At 33.7% G+C, this 12783-nt stretch overlaps 1 protein-coding gene across 1 annotated transcript; it reads left to right on the top strand.

Annotated features, from left to right (window-relative positions):
* Positions 1-7097: 7097 nt before the first annotated feature.
* Positions 7098-10551, top strand: LOC114302781 (ammonium transporter 1 member 3). Its single transcript, XM_028247861.2, has one exon. The coding sequence runs from the start codon at positions 7158-7160 to the stop codon at positions 8544-8546; it is 1389 nt and encodes a 462-aa protein (XP_028103662.2). The 5' UTR covers positions 7098-7157; the 3' UTR covers positions 8547-10551.
* Positions 10552-12783: the final 2232 nt, after the last annotated feature.

Below are 12783 nucleotides of genomic sequence, written 5' to 3'. Positions count from 1 at the left end.
GGTCAGGGGTAGTTCAAGAGAACGCCTTGTCGCAAATATTGCCGAGTCTCAGGGACCTCCTAGATCGTGCCACCTCGACCCAGGTATAGGCTAGTTTAACTAAAGAGTGAATTTATCTCCACTCACCGTCCTCGGGGTCGGGTCCTTTGTTCGGACTCCATTACGCCCATGGTTCTGGTACGTAGATCCCGAAAAGCTCCGAGTCCGCAAGTGTTCTGGGACTCATTAATGAAGCGACTTCTAGATTGCATCTGAATCTGTTCGAAGTCAAGTGCTTCGGATTTCTAGGTTCGTGGATCCGAACCCTTTCGAGTAGGAGCCCAAGTAAGTCTCTAAGTTCGTGAATCTGAACCCTTTCGAGGCTTAGAGCGATTTGGCCCGTTTGATGGCGATAAATCCGAGCCTACCAATCTTAGACTTGCGATAAATTTGGGCCCACCAACCTTAGACTATTGGGCCTAATTAATTTAGTGGGCTCAAATTAACTCCTTTTACAATCTGTATCTGTCACCGCCCACCAAAAGAAGAAGATGAGGCGGAGGAGAGAATAAGAAGAGGAGCTGGTGGAGATAGTGTTGGCGAGGAGGGGTATCGACATTTCTCTCTCATTCTCTGTTTCTCTCTCTCTCTCTCGTTCTTTATTTTTTTCCACCAAAACGACGTCGTTTGGTGAAGGGTAATCTCAACCTTGACTCCATTAGTGGGACAAGTGTTGCATTCTCACTAATCCACTCCACCATTTCACTCTAGAGGATCCGAACGCAGGAAAAAATGAAAATGCTTAAGACCACTAATTAGTGGTGGCTCTAATGATGTGGCAGTGGGTCCCACCCACTGCCACAGTGTGTTTGTGCCTTGTTTTTTTTTTTTTTTTTTTTCAATTGCCACCTCACTAGTGGTGGGATTAGTGATGGCAAATTAGTAGTCTATAGCATTGCTCAGGAAAAAAAGAGCATAGGGTAATATTCTAGAGCGGGTCATGATTGAGACCCCCTCCAATCACCACCCCCACCACCCCATACACACGTGGCAGATGGTGATTGGAGGAGAAGGAAAAAAAAAGAAAAAAAAAAGAAAAAAAGTGGCCAATCAAGTAAAGAGGGGGTCAAGAAGGTGGGGAAAAAATGGGATCCGGGTCATTATTGTTCAATTAATTTCCCAAGAAAACAGTTGTTGGAGCTTCTAGGTGCACACCTACCATTTCTAAGTAGACTTTCTGTTATTTTTGGTTGTGTTTCCATTCCAAGAACAAGTTTGGTGAAAAAAGAAAAAAATTGAAAGCACTCAATTTTTTTTTTTTTTTTTTTTTTAGGGTTGCAAAAAATTAAGGTTGTGTTTGGTTGTATTTTTTAATATATTTCTACCATTTTATTTGCGTTTGACGTTTGTTCGCGATTTCAAAAGTTAATTCCACATTCAATTTTGAAAATACTGTTTAAAGCGGGAAAATTTAGACTAACCGATCGTCCTACCAGTACGCCGGTTGACCAGAACAGTAAATTTTTATTTTTTTTTTGCATTTGATACATTCTAGTTTTTATATATTCAATAAAAAATATTTTTTGAATTTTTTTAAAATTTTATGAGTTTTGAGTTGTGTGTTTGGTTATGAGTTGTAAGTTTTTGTATCAAATATCATATGTCACATCAAAAATTCCTCACTCAATTCAAAACTCTTTTCAAAATTTATTTTAAAACTCATTCACCAAACAAATTTTTCACACTCAAATCATAATTCCAAAACTCACAAATTCAAAATACAACTCTTATTCTCAAATTATATTTAGAAAACTCTACCAAACACTTCCTAATTTTTTTTTGAGGGGGAGGGGGAATTACAAAAAATATCCTAGGGTTTTGCGTGTTTTTCAAATTAAATCTCATAGTTTCAATTTTGACAAATTAAACTTTGGAGTTTTTTCCTTGTTTCAATATGAACCCTCCGTCTATATCTGTTTGATTGAACTAACGGAATTTGGACAAAATTCTTAGATTCAAGCACACATGTTCAAACACTTGTATCTCACTCGTCGTAATTCCGTTTCGCCTCATTTTTGCGTCGTTGGATTCACCTCATTGTCTAGTTTTCATTTCGTCCCTCATATGCCTTGTTCCACCTCTTTTTGTGTGTCGTTGGAACTCCGAAAGTTGGAAAAAAATAAGATTTTTCTCTTAAGAAAATTTTCAGATTTAAACATACATGTTCAAACACTTGTATTTCCTTCATCGTAATTCCGTTTTTCCTCATTTTTGTGTCTTTGAATTCACCTCATGGCCTAGTTTTTGTTCCACCCTTATAAGCCTTGTTCCACTTCTTTTTGCATATTGTTGGAGTTCTGAAAGTTGGTCAAAAATAAGATTTTTATTTCTTTGGGCAAAATTTTCATACTCAAACTCACATATTCAAGCACTTGTATCTCCTTCATCGTAACTCTGTTTTGTCTCATTTTTGCTTTGTTGGATTCACCTCATGGCCTAATTTTCATTTCACCCCTCATGCGCCTTATTCCACCTCTTTTTGTATGCCGTCAAAGCTCCAAAAGTTGGCAAAAAATAATTGTTTTTTTTTTCCCTCCTTTATTTTCTATCTCCATGCTTCTTCCTTCCTATTTTCCACCTCTTATTCTCTTTTTCCCTTTCCTTCATGGCCCTTCCACCGAGCTCATGGTGACCACCGAACCTCCGACGGTGACAGTGTTATCGAGTATGAATGTATATGACTTACAAGAACAGAAAGAAACATAAGAGTAGGGGAAGGGCCATAAAAGAAGAGGAAAAGAGAATAATTGTGGAAAGGAAGGAGGAAGGAAGAAGAAAGAAGTATGGAGATATAAGATAGATGAAGAAAGAAAGAAAAAAAATCTTATTTGTGGCCAACTTTCGGAGCTCTGACAGTATGCAAAAAAGGTGGAACAAGGCTTATGAGGGGTGGAACGAAAACTAAGCCATGAAGTGAATACAAAGACAAAACGGGATTACAACAAAGGAGATACAAGTGCTTAAACATGTGTGTTTAAATCTGAAAATTTTCCTAAGAGGGAAAAATCTTATTTTTTTCAACTTTCAGAGTTCCAACGGCACACAAAAAGATGTGGAACAAGGCGAATGAGGCATGGAATGAAAACTAGGCAACGAGGTGAATCCAACGACGCAAAAATGAGGCGAAACAGAATTACGACAAGGGAGATACAAGTATTTAAACATGTGTGCTTGAATCTGAGAATTTTGTTCAGATTCCGTTAATTTAATCAAACGAATATAGACGGAGGGTTCACATTAAAATACGAAAGAAATTCTAGGATTTAATTTATCAAAATTAAAACTATGAAATTTAATTTGAAATTTTTTTTTTTGATGTTTATATTGTTAACTTCTTTGAGAAAATGATGATAGACACCCAGTGGCAAATAGTATAATACAGAAAATTGACACACACACACACACAAAAAAAAAAAAAAAAAAAAAAAAGAAAGTTAACTCGTAATATTATTGGATGGTGTAAATTCAATTTTGGGCAGTGGAACATACTCTTGAAATGCATTCATCTAGACAACCATATTAGCCATATCATAATATGGGGGAGTCTATTTACACCAAAAAAAAAAAAAAAAATGGTTAAGTATTCCTAATTTCTAAGTATATCATATTTAATTATTTAAGATTTTATTTTATTCTCATTATGCTCTATTATTTTTCTCAAATTACCCTCAAGATAAACTTAAATAATAAATAATAAATAATAAATAAATTAAATAAATTAAATTATTTCAAATCTTTTCAATAAAGAAAATAATTCTCAAATACAAAAGAAAAATAATAATAATAATGAATCAAACTTATAAGTACATAAGTATTATAAAAACAAAAAAAACAAAACTTTTACGTAAGTATTATAAAACTTTTCAATACAGAAAAAACTAACTTTTACATTATAAATTATTTACAAGAATGCTCGTGAAAAAGTAAAAATCAAATTTATAAGCACATAAACATCAAGAACTAACAAGAAATAGTAGTTTTCAAATAATGTACTATTTAAATAACAAAATAAGAATAATTCTAATCATATGTTATTGTTAATTTAATTACTGGGTATTTTAATTTTTGTCAAAAAACGATACAGAAAATAATTGATGGTGCTTTACAAAAATTGTGAAACCCTTTTATATGAATACTTATCTCCTTTTTGATGAGTTGCTTCAAAAAACTATTTTGATTATTGCTCTCATCCATTTTTTGATTTTGTTCAAATTTTCTTCTAGGGTTTAGGATTTCAAAATAATAAAAAGCAATGATGTTGATGATGATAGTAAGTTTTGATAGGGTGGATTGAAGTTTGGAGGAAGGAAGAAGAAGAAAAAGAAGAAGAAGAAGAAGAAGAAGAAATAATAACTTTGATATCCTACGGAAGAAGATAGAGAGATATTAGGGCGTACCATGAGAAAAAAAATTATTTTGGGATTTAATATATATTGTCCTTATTAATAAATTCATATTAGGATATATTAAGAATTCAAATTTATGAATTTAAATTAGACATATTGAGGGGTGCCTCTATTTACATATCACATTTGGTCTCAAGGTTCACCACTAGTCAGTTCACACCTTTAATAATTTAAAAAAACATAATTTTTCTCAACACATATCACAATGTTCCATTTTTGCCCTTAGTCACATACCACTTAGTACACACCTCAAATTCCAAAAAAAAAAAAAAAAAAAAAACCTAACTGTTAGACACTTACTACCGGTTGCAGCAACCATCACCAGTAACCACAATTAACACCAACCATGGCCATCGCCATCAACCTTTCTTTCTGTCTTTGCAACTGTCGTTGCTCACTTTCTAGTCTCGTAAGTTTCTTTCATTCCCAGAGACCTACCACATCACAGATCACCGCCACTGTCTTCAACCCCTCCTTCTCTCGCGTTTGCCGCTATCTCATTCTCAGCCTCGTCGTCGCCTCCTTTCGTAAATCACCTTCACCGCTATCAATCCCTCTTCTCACTCGCGCGTTGCTGCTGTCCTCTTCCTAGCCTAGTCGCATCTTTCTTCCGTTACCAATCCCGCAACTCACCACCTTGCAGATCGCGAGAATACAGATCGCGCCAAGAGAGAGAGAGAGAGCCGGTGAGGATTTGTGGTGATGCAGATTCACCAAAGCTGGAAAGGGGCAACGAGGCAGCGGTGGCTGCAACAATGGTGGCTAGGGTTAGGGTTTAGATGTTGTGTATTCAACTAACGTGTGTATTGATATTCTTTTGTGGCCATTTTGGTCATTTTAGGTAAGGTATTATTGTAATAAAAAATAACCAATTAATGGTGTACTTTGAAAAAAAATATAATGTGCAAATAAAAGCACCCCATATTAAGACATATTTTAGATTCAAATAAAATTTACCTAATATATACATCTAGGATATATCTAGATGTGAATCGTGATCAACCCATCTATCGAAAAGAAGCTTCAAAAATTATTTTAAACATATTTTGATCCATGCATATACTTCCAAAATATATCTAGACGTGACCAGCCCATCTCTATTGAAAAGAATAAGACTGAGCAAAAAAATCAAAAAAATTATAAATAGGTGATTCAAAACAAACGGTCCGATTTGACGTGGATTAAATGGTTCATATTAGACTTATTTTTTCTTTGTTTGCTCAGTCGTTGGAATCTAGTCTAGCCAATATCTGGGATGTACTTCTAATATTTAGGCATCTAGTCTAGCCAATATCTGGGATGTCTTTCAATATTTAGGCATTATTTAGAAATAAAATTATTGGCTAAACTACTAATAGATCCTAATAGTTAAACTTAATTCTCATCAAGTCTTATTGAAAATAAGTCTTAGTTAAATTGTTGCTGAATAATTTTTTTTGTGATAATTTTTTACATACATTACTAAAAATTGACAATTAGTGATTTTTTTTTATAATTTTTATAAATTGCCGTTAAAACTTACAATTAATGACTTTTTTTATGACAAATTTTTCACATAGGACCTACTAGACAATAAGTTCACTTATTAAGATCTATACGTAAATACCTTTAAATTATTTTAGTTAGTTATTTAATTTTTTATAAAAAGACATGTAAAAATATTTTTAAAAAAAATAATATAATAAAATATTTTGTTTTATTAACTATTTTGACTTGGGATGAGCTAAACACCTCCTTACTACGTTTTAAGTGATGTACTTCTAATTACTTTTTTAATTTTATTTACATATGCTCCTTTTCTACCCAAAAAAAAAAGAAAAAAATTTCTGAGATGATTAATATTTATTTAAAAATAATAATTAGATAATAGCAAGGAGGAAAAATAAACACAAATGTAAAATTATTTTTTATAAAATAATTTAAAATTTTAACAATAATTAAACCAATAACAAAAATATCAGTATGTATCCGCATTCAATAAATCGGAGTCGCTCAATCCAAACAATGTGGGTGAGTTTTTTTTGTAGATTTTTTAATTGTAAGATATTATTGAAGAAAAAAAAAATTTGCATTTGAGAAGATAGTTTGTTTTTTTGTAGTTAGATATGATGTTTGTGAGAGAAAAAGTGAAATGATTATGAGATTTGATGTGATATTTTGTTTAGATTTATTTTTTTTAATTTTATAACCAATTTGTCTTTTACGCTGTGTTTGGTTGAGAAATTTGGAAAGAGAAAAGGAAAACGTGTGTGAAACTAGGTGAAATATAGGTATGATTTATTCACATTTCACCTTCCTTTTTCATTTTGCTTTCCAAATTTCTTCTTAAATTCCCCAATCAAACACATTATTAATGAAAAAATACAAAAAAAAAAAAAAAATCCAAAACCAGCACCATGCAGCAAAGCAACCCACATATTAGCATTTGGAACGTACGAGTCCGAGCGTGAGTGGCAGTCTGAGTCTGATTCCAAGTTCAAATCCGAGTCCAAAGCCTATCTACACGCACAATATAAAAGTGACTGAATTAGAATGAACCACCAATCAACTACATCAACACTCAACTAGTGGGCCTTCCAACACTGTTAACTACCATTCAACTTACCCTTTACATCCCTCCTATAACATGTCTCACCTATCTCTCCATCTTCCTTCAACACCAACCACCTCTCTCTCTCTCTCTCTCTCTCTCTCTCTCTCTCTCTCTCTTCAATGGAGGCCTCATGGGAAGCCAGCGTCACCGATTCAATCAACACCATATACCTCCTTTTCTCCGCCTACCTAGCCTTCGTAATGCAGCTCGGCTTCGCCATGCTCTGTGCCGGCTCTGTCCGAGCCAAGAACGCCATGAACATAATGCTCACCAACGTCGTTGACGCCGTTGTCGGCAGCATCTCCTACTACCTCTTCGGCTTCGCTTTCGCTTTCGGCGACGGCTCCAGTTCCAACCCATTCATTGGCACTGAATTTTTTGCTCTCAAAGACATCCCCGATAGTTCATATGACTACAGTTACTTTCTCTACCAATGGGCTTTCGCTATCGCTGTCTCTGGCATCACTAGCGGCTCGATAGCCGAGCGAACCCAGTTCAGCGCCTACCTCGTTTTCTCATTTTTTTTAACGGGGTTCGTTTACCCGGTGGTGGTTCACTGGGTTTGGTCATCGAGTGGCTGGCTTAGTCCGAGCTCAACTAGTTTGATTTTTAGTTCGGGTGCAATTGACTTTGCTGGGAGTGGAGTGGTGCATTTAGTGGGTGGAATTGCTGGGCTTTGGGGCTCATTGATAGAAGGCCCAAGGGTGGGCCGGTTCGATGCCTTTGGCAAGCCCGTGCCAATGCGAGGCCACAATGCAACTCTTGTGGTGCTAGGGACCTTCTTGTTGTGGTTTGGGTGGTTCGGGTTCAATCCAGGTTCGTTCGACAAAATTCTTGTTGCGTACCCTGACACATCCAATCAAGGAAACTGGACCGGAATTGGCCGAACAGCGGTCACGACCGCACTTGCCGGTTCAACAGCCGGACTCGTAACACTATTCGGCCGACGGTTACTAGTGGGCCACTGGGATGCATTAGATGTGTGCAATGGGCTTCTTGGTGGGTTTGTCGCGATCACATCAGGCTGCGCAGTGGTGGAACCATGGGCTGCCATTGTATGCGGGTTTTTTTCGGCGTGGGTATTGATTGGGCTGAATATCTTGGCCCTGAAACTGAAATTCGATGACCCCTTAGAGGCAACCCAATTACATGGTGGGTGTGGGGCTTGGGGTCTGCTTTTTACAGGCCTGTTTGCAAAAGAGGAATTCATTGTTCAGGCCTATAATTCGGGTGAGACTGGAGTGGTTCGACCCTATGGGCTTTTATTGGGTGGGGGATGGGGCCTACTAGGAGCCCAAGTGATTGAGGTATTGGTTATTGTGGGCTGGGTTAGTATAACAATGGGCCCACTTTTCTATGCACTACACAGGCTCGAGATTTTGAGGATATCTGTTGATGAGGAAGTTGCAGGGCTTGACATCTCTAGCCATGGAGGTTATGCCTATACTGCTCATCCAGAGGACACCCCACGCTATTATGCTGATTACATGAGGCTGCAAAACCAATGATGATTCAACCCTTCTCTCTCTCTCTCTCTCTCATTTTTAATTATTTTCATTATTGTCATTTTGATGTAGGACAAGATTTTTAGGACAAGATTTTTAGAATTTTTATATTTTTTAGTTTTAATATTTTTGATATATTATTAGGATTCTTGTAATTTAGTATAAATATTTTAAAATTATTAGGTTTCTTAATTTTATTATTTTGGAATTAGATTTTGACTAGGATTTTAAATAGTTTAGAATTCTAGTTTCTTATTCTCTTAGGTTTCCTAATTTGTATTGATTTAAGTTTCTTAGTTTATTTTAGAATTACTTTTTTCTAAGTATTAGGTTTGGTTTATTATAAATAGCTATGTAAGCCTCATGGTAAAGACAATTTTTTCATTCAATATTAAGATATTTTCTTTTCTTTGTGGATTCAAGGTTCTATTTTTCTCGTGGATTCGAGAGCCCCTTTCATCAACTAGAACGATTTCTAGTTCCCGTGTATTCCGTTGCGTCAAGTGGTATCAGAGCATGGATTCGCCTAGCTCAATTACACAAGACAATGGAGCACACACAATCCCTATTGACGTTGATCGTAGGGTGGAAGCCATATGGGATGCGATTGAGGAACATCGACTAGAGGTGCACGAACTTCGCAATGAGATTTGTAATCTACTTGCTGATTTGGGACTAATCGTCAACCAGAGGTAACCAATAGTTGACAACAATTGCGCCGGAGGATTCACCCGAGGCCAACCTGTTAGCTTACGTTATTTTGCAGAAATTTCATATTTTAATGGTTCAAGTAAGTTTCAAAAAGAAGATTTTCTTGATTGGTTGCTTGATCTTGAAAATTTCTTTGAAATCATGAAGATTCCTCATGAAAAGAAGGTTATATTTGCATCCTACAAACTTGATAAAATTGCATTGAAGTGGTGGAATGGATTACAAGATTATCGAATTTGCAAAGATAAAGATAAATTTCATTCATGGTTAACAATGAAAAAGTTTTTGGCAACAAAATTTTACTTTCATGATCATGAAGATATATTGTCATATACAAATCAAGATACTTCTATGGAGTTGGTAAAACATTGCCATGAAATTGTAGTTGAAAAAGAAAAAAAAATCGCATCAAAATATTATTTGTGGTGATATTGGTTGTTCGAATGTTGATAATGCATCAACACATGGTAATTTGAATATTGAGGAGAAAGTTTTACAAACAAATCATAAAAATATTGAAGAAGAAGGAAATCTGATTGAGCCTAGTAACAAAGAGAAAACAGAAGAAGAGATAATACAACCGCTGTGTGCAAAAAAGAAATTGGTTGATGCTACACTTGATATTCCAAGGTTGATAGTTGAAGGATCAATTGAATCTGAGATGGTGCAAAATCAAGAGAGCATGCAAGTTCTACACAAAGTAAATTTTGTTGATTTTCTTGGTGTGGAGCAATTTAATTTGATTTTCAATGCTTGTCTAATTGATCTTGTCAACCAGTTGAAGAATATAGAGAACAACTTTCAGAAAGTAAACTTCTCTGCATATAATGTTCAGAAGAGGGACAAACAACTGAAGTATTCCAAGTATCTTTTTATTTGGGATGGACGATGGCAGATCTCTAATATGAACTCGAGGACGAGTTCTTTCAAAGAAGAGGAGTCTGATATAGGACAAGATTTTAAGAATTTTTATATTTTTTAGTTTTAATATTTTTGATATATTATTAGGATTCTTGTAATTTAGTATAAATATTTTAAAATTATTAGGTTTCTTAATTTTATTATTTTGGAATTAGATTTTGACTAGGATTTTAAATAGTTTAGAATTCTAATTTCCTATTCTCTTAGGTTTCCTAATTTGTATTGATTTAAGTTTCTTAGTTTATTTTAGAATTACTTTTTCTACAAGTATTAGGTTTGGTTTATTATAAATAGCTATGTAAGCCTCATGGCAAAGATAATTTTTTCATTCAATATTAAGATATTTTCTTTTCCTTGTGGATTCAAGGTTCTATTTTTCTCGTGGATTCGAGAGCCCCTTTCGTATATTCCGCTGCGTCACATTTTTTGAAATTCGAAATTCTTGAATTTGATTTTTTTTGTTTTTTTGAGAAAGTAGGTTGTAACTCTAAGGTGTGCAATAAAATTTCATTGATCATTTTTTTAATATTGTCATTATTACCACCTTCAAAGCATCTTTTTTTTGTTCATTAGATAATAGCTCACTTCATATATTTTTTTAATTTGTAAATGATAAAAACACTGTGCAAACAATATCATATAAATACTCAATAGTCAAGATTATCTAACAATTTTGCCTGCTGAATAACTCAGTTGATCAAAACCTTACATCTATTAGAAGATCAAGTCAACGATTCAAAACTTGTGGCAAATCCAAGCTAGGGATTAGATGTTACCCACCAAAAAAAAAAAAATACTAGATACTTTTGTTCATGATTTCAACATATACTAAGTCATAGTATTTCATCAAAGACTGAACTATCATCTTGAAAGCAACAGATACCATCTTATCCAAAATTGGACTTGCCACATCATCTTGAAAGGAATATATATACATCTTATTACTACAGATTTAGGATTATATTGAGAAGTTAATTAAAAGCTATTTTGTTGACTTTTTAGATATATTTTTAAAAAAATATAAAAAAAAAATAAAGAGGTGATACAATTTAAAATAAATTAAAAGTTTAAAAATCACTTTTACACTTCAATAGATCAAACATATACAACAACTCATCTTCATGTGATGAGTTCATGCATCCCCTTCTTTTTTTCCTTTTTTTTTTCCTTTTAAAAAAAAATTAAATACATGTCAAATAGAGTACTGATTGTGAAAAATGATAATTATATCCAACCATGTATAATTTATTTCACTAAATTTGAGTAAAAATTTCATATGGTATTCAGCACTACAACGAAACAGAGTTTTGACTGTCATCAACCCATAAGTCAATTGGGAGGACGATTGGCTGGTTTACCGGCAAGAGCAATCCCTCACTTCTTAGAGTATGCTTTGCTATGAAAAGTTTTCAAGTAACTGGATAACCAAGGGGACAACCAGTCGGACATCTGGCTCGTCGTCCAGTTCTACAAAACCAAGGGTATCAAACCGGGAAATGCTAAACGCTCCCAGATGTCTTTTATTTGGTGAAACATTTTTGATATTCTTGATTTGATACTATTTTGATTTTTGATATTATCAGTTTGATACTGTTTTGATGAAACTATTGGAGTTGAAAAAAGACACATTTTTCATCAAATTCAAATTTAATGATGAATTTGATACACGATTGGACAGTCTTAGCCTATGTTTGGATAGTGGATTTTAAAGCTTTTTTTGGCTAAAATAACCACAAAAAACAAAATAGATTTTTTAACCCAGTAAGACAAAACATCACATCTAATCCATAATCATTACATTCTTTCTCTCACAAAAAAATTAAAAAAATCAAAAAAAATAAAAAATCTTTCCAAAATCAAACTTTTTAACCTCAGGTTAAATTTAGTTAAAAAAAATTAAAAAGCTAAAAAACTAACTCACTGTCCAAACGAAGCCTTATTAATTATATTTTACTATTTTATTTTCTCTCTCATGTCCATCAATGCAAATTGCATACTAGTTTTAACATTTTGATAAAATATTTTAATAATATATAACAGTCCTCGTGTCTTTGAACTCAACAAAATCCAAGGAAAAAATATTACGTCAATAGGAAGAAAATTAAAAGTTAATTTTTTAACTTTTTCAAATTTTTTACTATTTCATGAGAAGGGATATGACTTAGGTCAAGTTTGACAAGTTTAAAAAAAGTCAAAAAGTTACTCAAAAAGTTAAAAAGTTATCTCTCTTCATCAAAAGTCAAAAATTATGACTGCACAACTCTCAATCTTAATTTTTCCATACACACTAATTTATACAATTTTTTAATACACATGTTTCCATAAAAAGTCAAAAAATTAACCGAAATATTCATATTTTTTTTCTCAATTTTTTAGTCCAAAAAGATAAAAAATACACTTATTTAGGACACCCCAAACAACCCCTTAATATGAATTAAAAGTATACTTTTAACTTTTTTTTTTTTTTTTTGGTTAAGTGGATAGCCAAAACACCCGTAAGTGTAATATCTAAAGCTGCGACAAATGGTGAGCTCCTACGTCGGAGTATTAGAACTATGGTACACATTTGAGTCAAATAAGGCTGCAAGAATAAAAGAAGAGCAACAAG

The sequence above is a fragment of the Camellia sinensis genome, chromosome 14, assembly GCF_055761805.1.
Source record: "Camellia sinensis isolate YWXY chromosome 14, ASM5576180v1, whole genome shotgun sequence".
Lineage (NCBI taxonomy): Eukaryota > Viridiplantae > Streptophyta > Magnoliopsida > Ericales > Theaceae > Camellia > Camellia sinensis.
This window is presented reverse-complemented; position numbering and strand designations above follow the sequence as displayed.